Source organism: Corapipo altera, unplaced genomic scaffold (genome assembly GCF_003945725.1).
Source record: "Corapipo altera isolate COAL_440 unplaced genomic scaffold, ASM394572v1 61411, whole genome shotgun sequence".
NCBI classification, from domain to species: Eukaryota; Metazoa; Chordata; class Aves; order Passeriformes; family Pipridae; genus Corapipo; species Corapipo altera.
Window position 1 is genome coordinate 5543117 of NW_020884875.1, and position 23143 is coordinate 5566259.

At 37.3% G+C, this 23143-nt stretch overlaps 1 protein-coding gene across 2 annotated transcripts in view; it reads right to left on the bottom strand.

Moving 5' to 3' along the window:
• PLPP1 (phospholipid phosphatase 1) overlaps window positions 1–23143 on the bottom strand; it is a 57600-nt gene that overhangs the window by 12695 nt on the left and 21762 nt on the right. For both annotated transcript variants that reach the window (XR_003526190.1, XM_027634407.1), the window contains 3 exons: window positions 17197–17348; window positions 13622–13902; window positions 1452–1509 (listed from right to left, as the gene is read on the bottom strand). Coding sequence is in view for 1 of the 2 variants with exons in the window: in XM_027634407.1 (XP_027490208.1) it covers window positions 1452–1509; window positions 13622–13902; window positions 17197–17348 (491 nt within the window). In the remaining variant the exon portion in view is untranslated. The remainder of the gene's footprint in view (window positions 1–1451; window positions 1510–13621; window positions 13903–17196; window positions 17349–23143) is intronic.

Consider the following 23143-nt stretch of genomic DNA (forward strand, 5'->3'; position numbering starts at 1 on the left):
CCAAGGTTTTTCTTATCTCCAAGTTTGTCCTTCTGTGAGGTGGCAGTATTACGTTATCAGGTTGCTCAACAAAGCTATGTTAAGGAGACACTGGATGAAAAGGATATGACTGAACCCAGAGGAGCAAATCAGGATAAGGGTATACAGCAGTAATTGCTCCATCGTACTGTGGAAATAGTGGTTTTGTCTTTGAAAATCTATTACAAGATATTACAGAATTTTGGAGACTGCCAGTCTTAATGAGCAAGTAAAAACACTATTATTTATTTTAAAAAATGCAAATAGCTGACTGGAAGTCACACTATATTCCAGTCAAACCCAGGACTCAATGCTTTTATGAACTCTTTGTATTTACATTAGATAAGACAAGTAAAGAATAAAGCAGAACTAAACAAGTTTAAGCCATAAACAAACATCAGTGAAAAGATCAAAACTGAACATTAAGCTTCTGAAATAGCTTTCTCTCAAAATAAAGCTAAAAAATACCTACATTATACTGAAGAGCCATCCCTTTAAGTGTGGTTGTAGGGTTTTTTGTTTAGTTTGAACAATCTGTCCTCTCACTGTGGATGTGATACTATTGCCAAGAGACAGTGAAAATATTAAAAATGCAACTAAAATAAGAAAGCAAATTGAATCCAAGATCTGTTAAGTTTGTATATTATGTAATGTATGTATTATGTTAGCAATTTGCGTCCAGGACTAGAGCTTAACTTCACAGCTACATTAACAATAAAATTCCTCAAAGCTGTTTAATGCCTTCTGTGTTACCAGTTAGCAGAGGTAGAACAACCATATTAACCCTTCAGTGTTACAAAGCTTATGCAAGGAGTGAAGATGATTTGCCCTAGCTGATTTGGAAAAATTTCAACTGAAATATAATTATCTCCTACTGAAGCATCACTGAATTGATCTTACAATTAATATTTACTTTCACAGACAGATCCCTCATTCTCTCTCTTGGCCCCTAAAAGATAGGAGGAAATAAAAGGAATTTTGAAATTCAGGTTGATCTGCTGTTTTGCTCTTATGGGCCCAGCCACATTTGATCAGTCTTTAAGTTTAGGGTGTTTGTTTGCTTTTGTTTAAAATAGGCTTTGCACATTTCATTAAGTCAAACATATCTTATTATAGATTTTTATATGGTTTACAATACTTTAAATGTAACTAAATTTAAGTAGCATCTTCTTTTCCAAACTCACTTGTCACAGGCTCATTTTAGACAAGACACACAAGCCAGGTATCACATTTTTAGGCATACTGAAGATATTTCTACTTCTTGTCCCACTATCAACACTCTTACAACTCCTATTGAGAAATCTTCAGCTATCCCAGACAAGCATCCTACAAAAGCCATGTCCCCTGTGCAAAGCAGTGGAGTCCATATTTCAATTTTTGTACTAAGTAGCTAACTGACTTTATTGACCTTTAGGTGGAAAGAGTATACTTACTGCTACGAAGAGCATGCAGTACATGGAGAATGAAGAATGGCCAGAGTAAAATGACAGTCTGGAAGAAAAAAGATCAGACATCATCAGTTTTCTTTTACAACATTGAGTCTATAGTGATACTAATCTGTCTTACACAAGTGAACTGGTAAAATGCAAACATGTCCACACTATTCGTCAAGGAGGCTATCTAGGCACATCTGACAACAGCTTTTGACAAACAGTACAGACTTCACTACTCAGCAGTTATTCTATTCCAGAGTTAAGCTGATCTCCATATCAGGGAGTAACTACTAGCCTTTATCTGAAGCTTGAACAGCAAGTGAATACATCTTCAAAGCTAGAAATCAAGTGTCCTTTAAAGAAGTACATTTGTTTCATCTTCTTGATAAATGTAAGGATACTTTAAATATTAACTTTTAAAATTACTTATCTTCTAGTCACAGTACATGTATGAATACAAATGACAAAATCACCCCAACCAATTACTTTCATTTGGTCATCATCAGGAGGCAGTAGTTAACAACTCATTTAGATGTTTATACCGCATATGTACACCACTGTTAAATGCACTGAGTCATACAGATCATGATCATTTATCACTGAAGGGTAAGGGGAAAGGTAGGAATGCAGTTTATTAGCCAGCCAACAGCAAAAGATGACACCCCATCTAATATTTGTAGAAATAGCTTCATACTTGGCTATCTCATCTAAAGAGTGTCAACATCGACTTCAACTCTTAAAGACTTCTAGCAGGCCCAGGCTGAAAGGACAATTGACACTGACAGTCCAGGACACCTTCAGCAAGGTCTTACCCTGCACAGCTGTGAGGAGCCACAGCTGTAGAACAAATCCTACCCATCTCTTCAAAAAGAGAAGGCAAAATGGAAAGATACTTCTAATTCAGCCTTAAGCAGAGAGATTAAAGAAACAATACTTGACACTATTTTTTCCATTTTATACACAGAGCCCTGTAATGGTGCTGCTTCACAGGCCACCAGTCAGGTCTTAGCCAGGCTTCTGTGCAATTTAGCTATGCAAACAGCACTCTGTGCTTAACAGTTTGGCATACACACACAAGGCCAGCTTATTAAAAAGTCTCATAGCTCTCTAGATTGAACTCCATCACATCCAGCAGGTTCTTGTTTCGGTGCCTCTGCCAGGCAGAGACCTGAGGCTAGGGAAATTCATGTTAAAGGGAAACATTTCTACTCTTCAGTCTAAGGATAATGAAGGCAGCTCTGAAGTACAGCAAGATAATTGGATTTAACACACTATTCAAATACCACAAAGAAGGCAAGGAAATAATCCTGTGCACAAGTGAAACTGAAAATCTTCCTGAATTTACATATATAACATTTAGAAACTGCATCAGAAAAAAAACCCTACTAAAGTTTATTCCAGAAGTTTTAGAGTTCTTGGTTTATGGTTGATTCAGAACACTGACAATTGCTTATTTAGTACCCCTGACTCTGAAAGCTATCTGGAATTAGTTGACTTATGTTTCACCCACTGATATTTTCCAATTAAGTTCTTAAAAAGAAAAATTGTATTGACAATATGTTATCTTCAGATGTTTGGAATTCAAAACCTTTTAAGATTACATATCCTTTCTCCACTTCAGTACACTATCTCTTTACCAGTCAAAATCTCAGGGCAAGAGCGAGCCAGGAAAGCCAATATGACAAGCATTTTGAAGAGTGCTGTCCTTCAGACAAGCATGTCATCTGAGCAATGAACATAAAGCATGCTGTTCAATAGAACAGAAGATACAGAACATGGAATTCCTGGCTCCTATGATATTCTTTTATCCAGTGGCTCAATAGTCCAGCAGGACTATTCCTGCTGGCCATAAGACAACATTTCCCACAGTTACTGAAAGCAGCCTGTTGCCAACTGAAGGAATTCAAAAGACAAGTAATTGATAAAAGGAACAAATACAATTCTTTCAGTTTATTTTGGAATTCCTATACCATTTTAAAGGTGGTGTTGACTACTGGTCTTTTTAGTTTTAGGAAAGCATTAGCCTAAGGCAACAGTCAGAATGCCTTGTTCCAAGTTGAAGACTACAAATTTTGAATGCATTCCCCTCAGGCATAGATAAGTATGCTGTACATGATTGAAAATATTATGCTTAGCACATGAAGTATGGCCAGAAATACAACTGGAACAAAGTATTGATCCAACTCGTACATTGTACAATCCCAGTGAAGTTTCTTCGGCAATACTGCTGTCTCCAGACTTCTTTAAAAACCAGACATTTAAAAACCAGAATCTTAAAGCTCTTTCAAATACTCTTAAGATTGACAATGAAAAAACACTTCTCAACAATTCATCAGCATGCAAATATCGCCTTCCCAAAGCCAGGAGAACATCCTGTCTATCAAACCAGCCAAGCACTTGCACCGCCCAGGCTTCTTTATGATCATACTGAAAATGCTGGTTTACCATGAGCCACCATTGCAGAAATATATTTTTAGTTTAAAAAAAAAAAAGTGTTTGTATTTACTAGCCCCAAGAATGCAGAAGCAGAAAATACATTTCCAAATACATAGATAGCTCTAAAAATCCCTACCTTTCACTAGTGAAGGAAAGGCTAAATTATCGCAATAGGAATTCACACATCAGATTCCAGGACATCCTTTTCAAATTAATATTATAATAGTATCCAGTGAAACCACAGTATGATGAAATAGAGTCGGCAAGTGCAAAGTCTTGTTCCGATTGTTTCCAAAATGGCCACGTTCAACATCAAAAGAAGAGTTTTGCAGAGGTCCACACCTTTTAGTCCATCAATACCTACCCCACAGATCACTTCCTATGTGATGAACAAGGCTTCATTTTAACACAAAAAAGCATAAGCTTTAATTACTTCCACTTGGACAATATATGACTCCCAAGTCAGAAGAATGTCTTAAGTAGTAGCATCAAACCAGCTTTAGGTCTCAGTTGAGGCCTAAAGTATACTCCTAGTTTTCAAGGGATACAGTAGAGCTGGACATCACAAAAAGGTCTTAAAACAAGGTAATTTAAGGGCTCTTTAGCTTTCTTGAAACTTAGTTTTGCCATAAATTTCACATGGTTTCTGGTAAAGGCAAAAGTAAAGACACTGGTTTTCAAAACGGTCACCAAAAAATTGATTGCAGTTAAACACTGTGGTTTGCTATTCTAAGTCTGCATTTTTAAAGAATACCTGGAAAAATAATCAAAGTACAAACAATTCCTACAGGAAATAAATCAACTGAACCACTTAGTAATTTTAGCTAGGATTTCTAAGCCCAGATAAGCAAGACAGAGAGATTGCCTTGCAGGACTTGACAATGACAACCATTTCATTCTATTCTATTCCTTTCCATGCACAAAGGCAGTTTAGCCCAGGGAGCAGAGCCTGACCCATAGGTTGTGTTTCTTCAATTAGTACAAAAAAGGAACATAGCATACAGTGAATAAAAGGATCATTTGTCTTAAACTTACAAGAAATAGCATGTTTTAAGTAGTAAGTTCTGCTTGGCAGAATTCTAAAAAATGTATTATTTCTTGAGTGAATTACTGTACACTGGAGCCCAGTAAATAAGCTTTGTGCCTTGTCTTCATATAATGTCTTTGTATGAACACCTGAATGTGCAGAAACCGTAAGACAAGTGCAGGAGTCTGGCAGGGAAATGAACAGCCTTCAGGAAACACGACTAGAAAACAGCTAAACCCATACAATGGAGCATTAAATGGTGAGAAAGTGCTAGAAGTGACAGTAGCAAGAGATAAGCCACAAGAAAGAGTATCCTGTGGTGCCACAATAAACCTAGCAGAGTCTGAATAATAAGAGAATCTTCTCAATGTAACTATGGAATTATGGAATGATTCTTTAGAGAAAAACAAGAGGCTCAGCAATACATTATACACACTCCCACATCAAAGCAAGTAAACACACCCACTAGATTAGCCAGCAAATCCTCTCTGTCTTCAAGTTCTCTGGATTCTCCCAGTCTGACTCAAAGCTTCCACTGACATTTGTGTTACCCGTTCCATGATCTGGAGAGGAGTAAATGCTAGACAGAGTGCTGCAGCTCAGCATGCCTGTGTGTGAGTAAGCCATATTTCATACGGTTGTCAATGAAATATTCCTAGGAGTTCAGTACCATGAGGACATGGTTTAGTAAACTGCTAGACCTATGCTTAAGGTGAAGACCTATGTTTAAGGGTGCTGAAGCACCCTATTCTTTAAAGTTAATTTTCTCTGCATTCAGCTTAGAACCTGCTCTTTCCTCAGGAGCTGGACTTGCACCAGTACAACTTTTGAGATCAGTGGGTGTTGAAAGGTTAGAGGACTCCGAAACTAAGCACTTCTGTGATTATTGCAGAGAAAGTTTTAAGTAAATGCACAAGCAGTTCACCTACTGAATAAAATCAGCAACTACTAAGAACCCCATTTTCAAAAAACAACATTCCCAATTTCCCAATTTTCTCAACTTTCTTCCTTCTCTACCAGTAGTTATACCTACACTTCTTTACAAAGCCATACACTTACAGATAGGAAAAACCTGCCAGTCCTTCCAATTCAGTATTCCAATCCTCCAGTTCCAATCCTCATCTAGAGAATTTTACTGACAGGTTTTTCAACATGAGACCTAATATTTAATAGTGTCTTACACAATTCCCTAATCATATGTGGGGTGAGGGGTGGATCCACTCAGCTCTACTTTAAGCTATGGCAGATAGTGAGCAAACTGACAATGCTGACATTTAAAACACATGATTTAATGCCATTGCTCCTTTTTTTTGCAGTTCTACATTTTTCCTTTTACAGCTATCTTACACAAATCGAAGTTTCCTGCTAACCCTAAGGGCATAAATCCAATTTAACAGGTTCTAAGAAGAAAAAGGCATTTTCTAATTTTTAACCACCTTCCCCACTACCAGCCTTTTGAAACAAACCTTGCAGGTAGTGCAAGAAACAGGGATATAAAGTAATCTTTTCCTGATCTCAGGATCAACATGAAGCAGTTTTACTCAGCATTAAGCACTGCAAGGGTTGTTTTCACTGCTAAGTTGACCAGATTTTGAAGTTGGTTAAAAACTACTGCTGGTATGATTTGACAGGAGTTTATTTCTCTCTTCTCTGGGAATTGAGGAAATAATTCACAGAACACTCAGGTCTGCAGATATCCTGTAAATTTCATTTAAGCAGAAGTATTACACACTGATGGAACAATCTAACCGGGCAATGACTAGTTAGCTAGCCATTTTGCATCTGACAGCAGCAATTTACACCAGCATCCACCAGAGGAATAAGCTTAATCGCAAGATAACCAGTAATTAAATGCCTTTCCCCCTATCCTTCAATGATAAATGATCATGGTCTGTATGAATCGGTACATTTAACAGAGGGGTTTTTTCCTTTTTAAATGAGCAGTAGTCAACCTTCATCTTGAATTTCCAAATACTTTTAATTTTTATCTATGGAGCAAGAAGTTACCAAGTCCTGGTATTCATACCACAGGGAAACATGTATGTTTTGAGCTCTCAATATTACAAAGTCCAAAAAAATGGCATGCTGCAGTGGCTTTCCACATGTACATTGCAAAACCACTAAGAAACAAGTTATCTTCTATCAGTTCTGACTTTATCACTCAACTCAATACACAAAAGGAAAGTTTAACTTTCCACTACCTCTCTAGTTAGCCTCCTCCAATAGGGAAAAAAAATAAAAATCGAGACATTGCTTACTTTTCTTTCTTAGTGATGCTGTCTTGGGAAAGAGTAAAAGTAAAAATAGCAGCAAGGGGTACTCAAACCAACATTTCCAAAGACTAATAGTTTGCTGTCACATGCATCAGATCACAGGCATCTGTTCCATTAATTATGTCTGCACAACTTATCTACGTAATACTCTTTTGACGAATAGTAATGTTATCATAATTTTACATAAAGGGAATGAGGACAGAAAAAGATAATCTCCATTAAATCAGGGATTAAATTGTTATTCCCTCTTTAAAAAACTGCTTTGGGCAGGAAGTGCTTGGCAAGTGTGTGGAACAGATCCTTCAGCAGATTCTTGTAATCTTTGAAGAGGAAAAGGAAGAGAGGCAGCAGGAAAACTGTCAGCATTAAGGGAATACCTGTTCCTGTGGAGTGTTTGAGCAATACACAGTTATACACATCCAAAGTTTTATATTAAGAGACTTCCCTCCTGTTACCTTGGACATGAGCTGTACAAATCAGAAGAAGCACAAGATGCATCTATCTGCTTGGTCATAAATTTTCAGGGTGCACTGAACACAAGTTACAAATTTTCATTTTGAATAACCTTAAGCATAATAAGCTACTGAAACAGACAGACTGCAAGCCCAGCTTTAGCTGAAAACTATTAAAGCGTACAAAAGTTTTATTTTCAGTAATGAAAATTAATGTTATCTATTACCACTCAGAAGGGCCAATTCACACTAGGGCAAAAGAGATGCAAGATCTGAAACAAGATCCAGATTGCAGAACTGCATATCAGTTGGTTAGAGCATGTTCACCTTTCAGATTCAATTCCCCCTAACATCAGTTAATTTTTGTTGCAAAGGCAGCTCTTTCTGCTTCCAGATCAAATACAGCCCCTTTTCAACATTCCTTATTGAGTACAGACATTGAAAACTGAAATTTTTTTCCTACATTATTACTGCAGGAAATTATTTTAAAACCAGAAAATTTAAAGAAGTAGGCTTTAAAGTTTTGAAGTTCTACAGAGGCATTATTTGCATAAGCATTAAGCAGTGTATTATTATATGCTAGTACATTGTTGTCCCTGTGAAATTATTCAGCAGACACTGAGTAGCATAACAATACAGCTGCAACATTTATTTTTAACATTTTGTGGATAAAATATAAGTTTAAATTGTATCAGATTCAATATACCTAACCTTCACAAGGCTTTAATTTGCAGTTTGTGCCGCCAAGTTTATAAATTGATATATATACACACACACAAAATGACAGCATAATCCTAAATTAAGTTCTAAAAATACTGTAAACTCTATATAGCACCTGCTACATTGCTTGAGAACTAAATAAGACTCAGTCAAATGTTCTTTCAATCACATAAAACTCATCAATACCAGAAGCTTGGTTTTGGGGTTCTTAGTTGTTGGTTTAGGGGAGGTTTTGTTCAGTTTTGCATGGTTCTTGTTGGGGAGGCTTAGGGGGTTTCTTTGATTTTTTTTTTGGTGGTTTGTTTTTTTGTTTTTATCTCCTTGTAGAAATAATTTTATAAAACTGGAGGAAAGCCTACCACTAAGTTCTCACCCTTCTCAAACAAAAAATATTGACAGAACCTTTATTTAAGCCGCGTTTACTGTCTGAGATTAGATTTTAAAAGCAACAAGAAATACGCATTCTTTGCTGAAGATGACACAATTAACACTGACCTTTTCCAGGTTCAGGTTGTCTGGTCAAGTATGTCTCCTGGATTCCAGATCCTACTACCTAAAGATTACCAATGCTTGTCTGCAAACAGCAGCCAAGGTCGAATTTGTAATTCCTGATTGCCAAAATGAGTTGGGAGCAGCCAGTTAATATCACCACACCATGTGTCAGTACATTACAACAATACAGCAAGAAGGCACCCCATCACCATCTTGAAATGCTGAAGGACAATATATTTAAGCTTAAATGAACAAATACTTTATAATATTGCCTTTTTTTCCCCTCTTACCAGAAGCTTAAAAATAAACCTATTCCAAAGTAATCAAATGTTAAGATATTCTAACAACACAGGCTTTTTTGAGTGTTGAAGACTTATCCCACAATTCATATACTAGAGGAAAGGAGAAGCTCTTTATGTTCTCTTTTGTTACTCTACTAGACAAGCAGGCTTCACTGTTTACACAATCATTTCAGACAGACAATCAGCAGCTACTGCAAAGTACACTCACCAGAGGAATAGTGAAATACTAATTCACAGCTCCTGCTGCTGAACATCTGTGGTTTCTATTAACTCTTCTGGATGCAAGCAAGCTAACAAATGAACAATCTGCTATGGACTGACTAGAGCAGAAAGGTTTTGGAATGATGCCTCAGCTACCAAAAAGGAATGGAGAAGTCATCATCTGTCCTCTCTTCCTACTCCTGTTTGAAGAATTGGAATATTTTGCCAACTCACTCAAAGTTAGGCAAAAATAAGCAGTGGTAAGCCAGAAGGAAAGGAAAACTTGAGCAAAAACAGAGGCTGCAAAAGCAAAGAGATCAGAGATTCAGAGACTGCTCACTCACCCCCAAACTTTATCAGGGTTATAGCACAACCACCTATTTCATTGAGCCTGCTTTGCCTATTTGCAAGAGAAAACAGCCAACTGGCAAGTCATTATCTTTATAGGTGATGAAGAAAGTACCTTAAAGGCAATTCAGCAGCATTAAAGTATATACTAGTATACTAAAAATAACATGCTAATCGCAAACACCAGTGACAGGAAGACACCTTGACTTTGATCTCTCTTCAATCACAGACAATAGAACTTGTGCTTGTACATCAAATTTACTTTGCTGGAACACCAAAACAAGCCACTGTATCCTAGTAAAGAAATTCCAAGATATGAAGCCTGTATCCTTCTGCCCTGTACAACTACATTTAAAAAATATGTATCTTCCTCAATGGTGTTATGTGAATTAAGAAGAATTTTGCTATTTTCGTACTCAAAAGAAAAATCACCTTTACAGTTCAGGCACCTTTATTGAGTTACTACTCTTAATATTTATTCAGAGGGAATATTACAAAAGATACACACAACTAGCTGACATCAAACCTACCAACACCTCAAAGCTTCAGAAGGCAGTTCTGCACAAGTCATTCACTTCAGGAAAAGTGCCATTAGGTAGCTCATAGCAAGCTTCTGTGTCGAGATTAAATTAAATGCCAAATACTACCTAAAGAAAGATTGCCTTACAAAGAGGCACAGAAGAAAAATACAGTATCTAATGTTAATATTTAACTAGAAAGTTTTAATACTTAATCAGTTCCATGCATATTTCAGAGATTTGCAAGTGCTACAAACTGTGAAGTATATATATATCAACTCTTATATGCATCTTTCAACAAACATGAATAAGATTTACTAAGCACACAACTGTTTAGTTTAACCTCAACTTAGTTTAACCACTAGTAGTACTGTAAGTGCAAATACTCTCAAAGTTGTGAAGAAGAACCTAAGTTATTTTAAACTGAAGAGAACTGTTTTCAGCATGATATACAGCAAACAAGACACTTCAGTCAGCAAGAATTATCTTACTAAGCTCTGGTTAAAAAGTGAAATCTTACCAAAACTAACCATAACTCATGAGCATTTTACTCATTTAGATAAGCAAGCCTAAGCCCATTGGTTTATATTAATGATAAAAAATACATGTATTTTAATACTATTTTTGATGCTGAACAATAAAAGCTGATTACTATCTTTCCCTCAAGCCCCTGTGTTATAGCAGAGTAGACATATGCAAAGAGTTGAAAACGTCAGATTTACATAAAACAGTACTGGAACATAATATGCAACAATGCTTGCCTAAAACATTTTCAGGCTCCAATCATAATTTACAGGCTTCCAGAAACACAGGTTGTTTTCTTGGGTTTAATCTTCTAGAAGTTTGCTCAAATGCTATTTTGAACCCACTTGGAACCCAAACTTACACATCCTATTACTACAAAAATATCCACAACTTACTCCTTAATCTTCATGTGTGAAAAAATAAACTACTTCAAAGGTTTTCCATTCCAGTTTTAAACTGTTAAGAAGAAAATGGAAACAATTGCTGATTACCTAACTTCTGTATCACTTCTAAAAGCAAACTGTAAAAACTTTCATCTTACATGCATCTCTTTAACACACACGCACACACTTAGGTCTGATCTATTTGGGGATGCCGTATACCAAAGCTATTTTATACTTCAGATTAGTATAAAATAAGAAGAAATTAGAAGGGAGGATATAACTAATCAGAACAACACAATATGCATAGTGGAAACACACAATGGATTTCTACACTGTTTTCATTGTTTTCAATGAAATAGTAAACAAATATTAGATTTGTTTTTAGACTGCATAACCAAGCACGCATCCCTAAAAATTTTCAAAACCAACCTCAAATTCTACTATAATACAGGAAGAATAGGCTCAATTCAGAACATATGACTTTATATGCAACACTATGATTGTCCTCTCTCCATTCCTTCTTTGCATTTCTACTTGCCAATTTAATTTATGCAAATGAGACTAGATGGTACTAAATTTGCCACTAATAATTTTTTCCAACCAATCTAGAAATTCACCTCTGGGTTACAGCTTGAGAGCCTACTGACCTCTTCTAAACTGCTGTAAAACTCACTGCAATCCAGCTCTCCCCTCTTAGTGGCCTATTAACTGTAAAGTTAACAACCTCAGGCAAATGGCCTGTTGTAGGCACATGACCCAAGATCATTGAAACCACCCTTTCAGATGCAGGGTTGAATTTCCACAGCAAATCCTGAATAATGTACTGGGTCACTGCATCTAGGTCATCCATCTGCACAGGACAATGTCCCACTCCAATCTATCCTACCCTCTTTGACCACTCACTAAACTATTTTTTGTTTACAGCTTCCTGTGCATAGAAAAGCCTCAGCTGGAAGTAGAAGCCCCACAAGTGAGAGCTCACACTCAAGTGAACACTTCAAGGCAAGCTCTGACCAGAGAGGAGAACCTTCTCACATCATGCTATAGGGAGAAACAGGGGTAACAGAAAAAGGGAACCCAACAATAAATGGGAATACAAATGTAACAGCTGATTAGTTAAGAGACGACAAACAGATCTTGCTTCCAATATGGAAGTCTGAGATTTCAAAGCACAGAGAAGAACAAAAGTTCAGTGATCATTATACCACTGTTCCCCCATGCTATTCTGGTACAAGAAAAACCTATTTCTTTGTTTAAGCATAAGCTAACTCTCATTTTTCAGCATTCCCAAAACCCAGAAAATTTTATTTCAGGACCATTTCAGTCATCACAATCAACTCAAATTTTCTCCATGTCCCTCTTTACATTTGAGAAAGATCTTTATGCTCATGAAGAAGTCAAACTAAATACTCAGAGCCATGTACAGATTGAATTTTGACTCCATTTTCATGCTGAAAGTCACAGAATACCGTTTCCCAGAGCACCTGAGAATGTGCAATTTGTTTAAAGACTCATTTAATTTGAAACTCAGACAAGCATCTTCTGACATAGTAGAATAATAAAAGTAAATGCCACTTTCAGTGAGCTGAAGCAAAAAAAAAAAAATGAAAACACTTTACTCCTGCCACAATGTAACCTGTTTCCCTTCTTATGTTTTAAGTTAGAATTTAAAAGAAGATGAAATGGTAAAGATTTATTTTTGGCAGTTACTTCAGCTAACTCACCACATTAAAATTTGCAAAACTGACGAGATACCAAGACAATTCTTTTATCTCAGGGGAGGTAGTATCTTCTTTGTTTCAGTTCGTAAGGTTGTTCTACTACAAGTCAGATCTTTGAAAAGTCAGTAACATTCGAAATTCTGGCACACAGGATGTTAGAAGTCCTTTTCCCCCCCTTTATTTCATGAAAATCCTCCTTTTTTACCCTGCCTTTTTTTCCAAACTCAAGTTGATGGTCATATAGAAAGTCATCATTACAAGTCTTCAGAAGGACATTATGCATTTGCTAGAACAGAGAAGAATTATATCTTACTAACAGATATTCTGACTCTATAGGGCTACTCACAGGCCATCCAATAATAAGTGCTTAGGATAAAATAAGGAAGAAGTAAATAGAAGTCTTCTAAACACAATTATGGTTATTAGTAATACAAAAAAAGTGTACATGAAACATACTCCTCCACTTTAATCTCTCAAAGAACAAACTGCAATTTGTCTACTTGGTACCTGCACAAAGTTCTGCTCATTTCAGGATTATCTGCTTGTGCCAGATTGACCCTGGTTAGACACCAGGTGTCCACCAAAGCTGCTCCATCACACCTCTCCTCAACTGGACAGAGGAGAGAAAATAAAACAAAAGGCTCATGGGCTGACATAAGGACAGGAAAGATCACACACTGACGACCATCATAGGCAAAACCAATACCAAAACTCGCTGTTTCGAGTTAAGAAACATGTTATACAACAAGTATACGAAGTCAGTCAAACTCACCTTCCCTCATTGATTGTTGCTTTGTCCCCATGACAAGTGAAGTTCTCAATGTAACCCAGACTACAGTTGATTCGTGTCCAGTCGGGTTTGCAGACAGCAAGGAAGTGAGGACGCAGTCTACCTATGGAGTACTTGGCAATGTCTGTCAACGACTGGCTAGCAGCTGCTCCAAAAATGAAGGTTCCAATGGCTTTGTAAATAGTGGCTATGTAGTTATTTCTGACAAATGAATTTGAGTGCAAATTATTGTAAAAAACTGAGAGTGTCTCTCCTAGGATTATCTGAAAGAGAAATAAGGACAGCAAGTTAAAGACAATCACTTTAAAAGAAAAGTATTACTCTATTTTTGTTAATATTCAGACAAGCAGCTTCAGAAATTAATTTTTTTATAAACATTAATCTGCAAATTTAAATTTTCCAAGACTCAGCTGTAACAATGTCCAAACTTTAAATGCTTTCATGCAGAAGAAAAATATCCTTTTACCTTACCCTGCTTCATGTTGAATTTATTATTAATGACTTTCAGAATACTTATTAAAACAAATCCTTCTCAAAAATCACATTTACCCATACTACTTAGCATGACTCTAATTAGAGACATTTTTTCCAGTATAACTTTATTCTATGTTGAGTCTTCTTCAACTAATCTTCTGCTGCGCAAAATTTTTCTAAGTTTGTTAGGTTTTTTGTGAAACCAGAAACTATTCTGAAGGGTCTAGACTTTATTTCCAGATGTAAATGGCCAGGTGTTTTAAGAAAGAAATTTCCCATTCCTCAGGAAAATTACATCCTTTGGGGAGAAAAGAAAACTAATATGAGTAGAGAAAGACAGTATTAGTGAGGTTTTTCTAAGGACTTTTCCCCCCTACATTTCCAAGGTACATGCATCAATGTTGGCAAGAAGGATTTGATTCTGTTTTCCTGCAGAAAGTTTTTCCTTACATCAAGTAAAAAACTTCACCCCAGGTAATCTGGATATTGAACCAGATGGTCCCATTTTGTATAGAAAGGTTCAGCTCATACAGATGATCAGATGCATGAGGGACTGTACGTATATATATAAAGTTATCTTTAAAAATCATGTAAAAATTAAATTATGGCTCTGCCCATCCCTTGAGGGTGCCAAGTCCTGGATCCCAGCTAAGCAGAGCTTTGGCGAATGAAGCCATTACTTAGACATGGACACCCAGGCACACAGTAGCTGTCAGAGGCTTTGCACATGAAGGCAAACAGAGAACACCATCAGATGTATGACACTGAAGCTTTACACACTCCATCCATACCAAAAGATGGACTGAAGCAGAGAAACACCAGAACATGGACTACAGCTGAGAAAGCTTTCAGTAAATTACATTCACAATCTACCTAAATCCAGAAAGTAGCCTCTTAAGGAAGATAGCTGAGCACTAATATCACATGACTGGTAAGTAATGAATCCCTTTCAAAGAACATTGCTATAAAACCTGCAAGAAGGTCACTTACCTCAGCTGAGGTAACAACTCACTCTCACTGAGCACTGAGTAAAGGACACCAACATTTGCTTTTACCATCTGACTATGAAGCAATCTTGACAGAAAAGCCTGATTTCACAACTAAAAGATGGTCCCTGGTGTTGCAAACATAATTTTGTTAGCTAAACGTTCATACAGGCTCAAATGGAAATTGGATTAATTCAAAGAAAATACATCTGTTAAAAATTACTATATTCAGTGGAGCCTCTTCTGAGTCAGGAAGTCCCTGAGCCGCAAATGGCTGGTAGTCAAGCACTGAGGGCAAAACATCAATCTCTCTTTGCTCTATTCTGTTCTTCTTCACTTGTCTGTTTTAACTGCTCTAGAAATGAAATAAGATATATGGGCTTCAGTTGAGACTAAGCACTGATGCTCTTAGGTAATATTGACTATCAACGATAGTAACAGTGTGAAAAAAAAATATAGTCCTATCTTAAATGGCAGGATCTTTAGCATAAACTACTTGCCAGTTAATAGAACACACAAAACTCCTCAAAATTTCATCTGCTCCAGAACTATTTCTGTAAGTTTTTGAAGCAGCTTTTCTAAGAACAGGGAAACCAGGTAAGCCACAATTTCAATTCTCAGCCCATGTTTCTACAGTTACAAAAAGAATTCCACCCAAGAGCAAGCAAGCAGCAAGTTGACCTTTATGCTGGAACCTCGATTAAAAAGTCCGTGTAGTCCTTATACAAGACAGAGTTAGATTGCCACAATATCCCTCCTGACTGTAACCTACTAGCCCAGAGAAACAGTTGGTCAATACTGAGGTTTACATCTTGCTGCACCTTCTCAGTTTTGATTTCTAAAATGTACTTGGATAAATATTTATTCACCTAAAAATCTTATTTGGTATAAAAGAGTTTTATCTCTGCTCAAAGTGTGGCTCTGATGGGCTTGGATGTCACCCAACAGATTTATAAGTGGAGACTAAAGCTTTTTAGCATATCTGGACAGGGATCTTGAGGCCTCTGTTGAAGGGCCATTATCAGAACATCAGATTTAAGACATTAAATGGTTAACTGAAGAGGTCCAACTGTCTACTGTGCTCACAAGGACATGCATCCACGACTTTTTGCCCCAGGACTGGTATTCTTCCAGAGGCCATTTGCACTAAATGTAGCTCAAAGAAAGCTGCTGTTTTCTGCAAGGCTAAGGAATTTCACTATCTTATTCTGGTTCAGACAAGCCACCAGAGGTAGCAGCAGACAGGGTAATAGCAGGACCTCAACTTTTGTCCATACATATAATTAAATATTAAGGGTAGAGAGTCACTATATGCTTGAGACAGTTCAGTTGAGCTAGGAGCTGTGGTCAAAGAGAGATTCCAAGTTTGTAGTTGCAGAGGCAATCTCTCCAGCTCTTTGATCTGGTGTGAAGAAGAGGGAGAGAGAGCAGTACTGTGTTTTCAGCCAGGTTAGGTGCAGTGTGAATGTGAGCCCCTGCAGTAATATAAACACAAACAAGCCCAGTGTTTTATCCTGACTTTCAGGGAAATAAATAGGAAAAAACTCCCTGGCTACTTATTCTTTTTATTCCATTTATGCTTTTAATAAGATCTGATTGGAAGCCATAATGTTTTTCTATTAAATAGCTTAGCATCTGTTGTTACACTTCTACACACAGAAGTATTCTCAATGACTTTGTAGTAGATAAAATGCTGATTTAATAAGTCATGCACATCCCTATTCTGAAAGTAGCAGGTCCCAAAATAAAAAGACTTGAGACAGTCACAACACATTATTAGTGTTATTCTTTAACAAAATGGTAAGGAAAGAAATTTTTCTGTCAGACTATAGAGTTAAGCCACCATATTTCCAAGGTTCTAAGGTATTGTTTTTCTGTTCTGTAATTCTAGTTGTTTGACCTCAACTAAAGCAAACCTTTTAGTTATTCTTGCCAGAACATCATTTCTACTGCTTTTAGCACCTGGCCTAAGGACTTGTTTGTGAGATTGAGACATCTTATAGAATATCGTTTTAGAAGTCTGATTAACAGATTGCCCCTCCTCCCACTTCCCCACCCCCACTGAAATCAAAAGCAATGAAGAAAAGTTGAACTTACAACAATTATACTGAAAGGAATAATTATTCCTGCTAAAAACTTATAAGATATGGTGTCCTCTTTGTATGGATACCGGATGGATTCATCACTACAGAAAACTCCTCTCTGGAAGGGGGTACGTCGTGAACTGAGAATTGCAAAAGGCAAGCCAGCTGGCAAAAAGGAATACAAAATACATTACAAAAGCAAAACAAACTCTGGTGCTGATTATACCCCAGCATTTCCAAAGAGAAGTGCATAAAGAGGAACAGGCATGCAGAAAGTTAGGTTATGCACTTCCCTTGGCCAATGACTACTGCCTTGATTTTGCAGCTCCCAGGAAGTATTGCTGAATGAAGGAGAGCAGGGCAGAATTCCTCTCACCTTCATGTTTGCAGCACATCAAGTATGGAAGCAGGCCAAAACTGTGACTGAGTAAACAGCTCAGTGACAACCACCAAATTGCTCAATCTGCTGCTACTGTCACAGTTATTGAATATTTCTTTATATTCCAGTGAGCAACAGTTGCCCCTGTATACCTTCTCTGGACAGCTTTACAAGCCAGAAGAGCATAAATTAAATTTCATGAAAGCAGAAAAGAGGTGCTTCTCAGGGAGTGCAAGTGCAGAGGGAGTTTTTGGGAATATGGAAAAAAGGAGATGACACATGCATGCGATCCCCTCACTTCCACACACACTGGACAGCTCCCTAGAAAACATCACTGCACAAGCCCTATGGCCTCAGGGCATGGGGATTTTATTCCCCTCTCTTCCAAAGAGGATGCCTTTGGCTCAATCTAATATCAACAGGACACAACACTAAGACATGCATGCTATTGCACATCAAGATACCCATACCATGTACCAAAATATTTGAATGGCAAAGTTTTTTTTATAGAAAGCTCAAAATAAGATATGAATCACCACAAAGTAAGAGAATCAAATTTCTAAGTCCTGTTCCTCCATCTCTGACACACACACAACATTTGCACAATCTGTGTACAGAGATAAATAGTCTCAGAAAGAAGTAGTTGTATGGAAAAAAGAAGTGGGCGACTACCAAGAATGTTCAACAAAACAATAAATAATCATCTTTAACTTAGCAATGAACAGCCCAGTGTCATAAAAGCCCCTGATTTTGTGCTCAGAATTCAGCAGTGCTGCACATAAAATGCATACCACTTTAGAGTTAGACAACCAAAATTATTTGGGGGAGACATCCCTATCTACCAATAAGGGATCAGAAAGATAAAAACAGCCTCCACCCTTCCTTCACGCCAGTGAAAGATGCTGCTGTATTCTCAGTTCTCTCAACTGGACCCCTGTGCCAAGGCATAGCCTACCTCTTCCTTTCCACATACACAGCTAGCCCCAACAAGTGTGTACACTTATTACTTACAAAAGTAAAGATGCAAAGAACACAAAAAAAAAGAAAGAATTAAAAAAAGATACCAACCAAGCAGCAAGAGAACCGTTAGGGAAGAGAGCTAGGATCCTTTTCAACTCTCTTCACCCTTTGTTTTCACCCTTGAGGTCCTCCAAACTAAGCCTGACTCCTGGGACCATAACCAGCGATACTCACTGTGGCTTCACCAATGATTTGCTATCAGTTTTGTTCTTCACACCATCAAGTGTTTAAATGAATCCTTCAGTTCAAAAACAGGCACAGAAGAACAAATAACAAACTAATGGCTCGTAAGTGAAAATTCCCTTGAAGTGAACTCTGATGAATCACACAGCTTTATTCCACAACCTAGCAGCTACAGGCTCACCATATGGGCCAATGAATTCCAGCTAGCCTGTCATAAAGAATCATGTACCTTCTGTACTGTTACAGTCATAAAACCAATAGTATGCAAAACCTCCCCTCAAAGTGGCAGAAAAAAGCCACTGTCATTGTCAAGAAGGGTTGTTTCCAGTTCCATGCCAGCAGGACTTACAACTGACCTAGCTCTGGAAGCCATCCAAGTACACTAACAAAGCAGAAGGACAGCAGGATGAGCTAAGAGCCAAGCCAGAGACTCATCAAAACACTGCACTATTCAGACATCAGCCAGCACAGGGCCCTTGAGCAGGATTCTGCGGTACAGTGCAAAAACAGAGCCTTTCCTACCAGTAAAAAAAATCCCTCTTTTAATAGGAAGAATGGGAGGGTTTTGAAAAATGCTGCAGCCCGGACTTCATTTCTGCCCTTCCCTTACGTTGGTATTGTGACAAATGTCATGATATATCATCAGTTGTTTAGTATTTAGCTGACTTGAGTAAGGGAGGAGGCAGAAACATGTGCAGCCATCATGAGGGAAGGTGACTTATCAACATAATGCCATGGTGTTTCCAACACCATTTATTCTGTAAGATAGGTATGGAATGAAAACTTCATCCTTTGCCCTGCACATCAAGATTCATAGTGACATCAAGATTCAAGACTGTGCATTTGAGAAAAATGTATTCTTTAGATCTCCAAAACTAGAGAATTAGGCATACACAGATGATAGTTTCTTTACCATGTTTACTTCTTTAGAGTAGTTAGTTTGGATTATCATCATAAAGCAGTTGTTCCCAAAATTAGTTCACCCTAAAAGAAACACTTATCACAGCTTCAGCACACTGCCACAAATACTTGTGATTACAGTTAGGTAGCATCACTGACATATCAGGAGCTCTGCATCATCCTTTTTCAAGACCTGCTCTGTGAATAATGGAGTCATGGTGGGTTACTCCTCATTTCCTCTTACCCACTCCTGAATATTTCAGCTTCTCAAGATGAAAGACTGAAAATTTTCAGAGCGATGGGGTTACTCACACGGCTGGGGAGAGAGGGGGGAGCTTTTTTAAATGTAATTGCCAGTTGCTAAATCAGAAATGGAAAGCAGTGGTACATGGATCATGGGAATGAAGTCCCTTGTGCGGTGCTATGTGCTTTTCCATGCAAAATGAAGCTGTTTGATGTGTGTGTGCATGTTCACTCTTCAGCAATATTGAGATTATTATGTAATTACCCTGTAATTGCTCACATCATTTTCCTGTATTCAGATCATGCAAACAAAATAGCAAACAACTCAAGGTTTGTTTTTGTTTTGCTTTGTAAGCAAGTATGAACCAGCTAAAATCAAGTTATTAAAATGTCTTCTCTTTCATAATTTCTTTACATCTCCTTTACTCTGAGTCTTAAAGTATTAGGTATCTAGTAACCATTAAGTTACCATTAAGCAATCATTAATTGGAAGAGCTATGCACTGAAAAAAAGTTAAAAACAGCTTATATAAAAGTTAAAAAAAACCCTAAAAATGCTTATATAATGAATGTCATGAAGTGTTTCTTCAGTCTCCTCCAAGTGCAGAATAAATTTAAGAAGTAATTCCACCAGTCATTTGTCTTACTGTTGTTCTAAGCACATTTCAGTGCTGAAAGGAGACATGCTCCATGAAAGCTTGAGAGAAAAGTTTAAAGTTCTAAAATACAGATTACAATAAAACTGATCAGATTAACTTTACACTGTTAAACTAAACTGAAGTCACAGAACTACAACATTTGTAATTTACCTTTTGTTCAACCCAAGGCAACCATAAGCCTGAAAAGCCTTTTGACGTCTTTTTGGTTAAAATACTTTCCAATGTCAATATCTAATCCCTCATTATATATGCTCCCTAATCCCTATATCCTCCATATAGCTGGTTTAATTTACTACTTTAAAACACCTGTGGATTGGCTTCACTATTAGTAGCTGATAGAAGGGAGGAGAAAAGTAGAAATCAAACCAGAGGGGGAGCAACTGGTTTCTGGCAAGTGAAACCATTAAGAGAAACTTTCCACAGTACTTTACTTTGTTCTGTTCTATGGATCAGCAAAATCTGGTTTTGTGGGATTTCAAGGTGTTTTAATTTCTAAAAATCAAAATTATGTCAAATATATAGCTTAAATACTTACTGCAATGACAGTCTCTCTTGCTTTAAGACAATAAAGAGGCAAAAAAATAGTTTGGCTTTTTCATTAGTATAAGCAGGATAAAAAAGCAGATGAACTGACCTAAGTGATAGAGGCAAAGCCTCTCAGTATAGCAAGTACAATAGCAGGGTTTCCCTATAGTTGTGATAGACATGTTACTTTTTCACCCTGACAAATATCACGATTTCAGAAGACAAGAATAAGTTTTCACATTACAATAGCAATTTCCTAAGCATGAAAGTTCCTGGTACAGGAAGACTGGATAAAACTGAAGATATCAAATGATACTTGTCTTCATAATGGTACAACTATCACTAACGTAAATTTCTAATTTCACAGATACAACAGTAATACAAGGGGGCAGCACACTTTGACAGAAGATTTATCCAAAAAAACATCTAAAGTAGTTTCTCAGGAAAAAGTAGCAAGGATTCAACACCAGTTCACTGTGAAAAGAAATCCTGTCCATGTGTCACGGTCACACTGTCACAGTAAGTTAAAAGAAAGCTTCTACAAATATCTGTTTTGCTCCTGAACAAGCTCCAAATTCTAAAGGCAGAGTTCGGCACATTAAAATAGAGAATTAGTAAAAATTAGTTGGGGTCAGTTTTACCTGAAAGCTGAAGAAATTGAGGAGTTTAAGTATTCCTTTTACATAGTAAGTGGAGCAAAGGAGCAGTAAAGGCTCTCTACCGAATACTCCCCATATGACAACACCAAAACGCATCCCTGATGTACACCTCATCTTCTAAGTCAATTGTAACACAGTGAAGAAATTGCCTAAAGGGAAAATGGCAACACGTATGTGAAGAGAAATTATAAGGTTGGGAAGAGGTTACCAGTAGGGTAATCTCAAGGATAAAGCCAACAAGTCAGTGTTATGCAGTGCCTATGCATCCTTAATGAATAACTAGCAGATGTACTGCTGACAGAGCTTGCAATTCTTTGATACAGTAGAAGATCAAGGGCAGCCAGTTCTGCCAGCAAAACAACTCAAAGACTGAAGCAAGAGCACAGGTGGGGATTTGTGCAGTAATAAGTTGAGAGTCATGCACTTGGATATTCAACAACTCTGTTGAGCTGGGAGCTTGTCAGTTCAAAATAGCAGGGGGAAAATAATATCTGCTTCCTGTGGCTTTTGTACATCAGTGTGTGACCATTAGACAAGTCGTTCCAAAGGCATTAAACACTCTTAACCAGCTGACAAAAATTTCTTCTGAAACCATACTCATCAGAATTGGCAAACACATTTGATTTCAATTCATCTATCCTAAACGCAGACAGAAAAGGACTGCTAGGGTACAGTCTTCATCTCAAAAACGAGAAGAGTTTGGTTTTGCATAGTTCAGTAGAATCCAAGGGCTGTAAATCAGCCAATTGCATAGGCTGATATCAGAAAAAAAAGAGCAATACTAATCCAACAAGCAACCAAGAATTAAGGAATTACAGACACAGTTGGTAATAAAGATATAGGGAGAAATATAGGCTTCTGAAATGTTTCAATCAGAATATAAGAGGTAGAAACACAAGTAGCTCAACTGGTAAGACTAAGTATTTTAAGCAATTATAATACACTTGTCCAAAAGTCTGACTCATACAGCATAATGGATTAGATTTCCTCACAAAGTGGAGTGATTTCTGACTGATTATGTTAGAGTTTTTTTCCATAAATATCTCAGGTCTATTTCTTTCCAAATTTCTAATCTTGATTAGGTTTCTTCACTGTTACTGGGCACAAAGTTGATTGTTCCACAGACCTAAAAGTTGACCATTATCACTCTAAAGAGAGAACATCAGATTATACACGTTCCTCAAGTTGTCCTTTCCAATCTCCTCAGGAAGGATATCCCTTGACACCTACCCCCTATTTCACCAGCTATATTACTGCCATCTTTTCTATCTATTGCTCTGAGTTACCTACTTTGCTGTCTCACTGCACATACTCTCCTCCAGGGCATTTATGACTATACAGAACAGGGCAAACACCTGGAGAGCTCTACTTGACACCTTCCTCCCTTACAAAG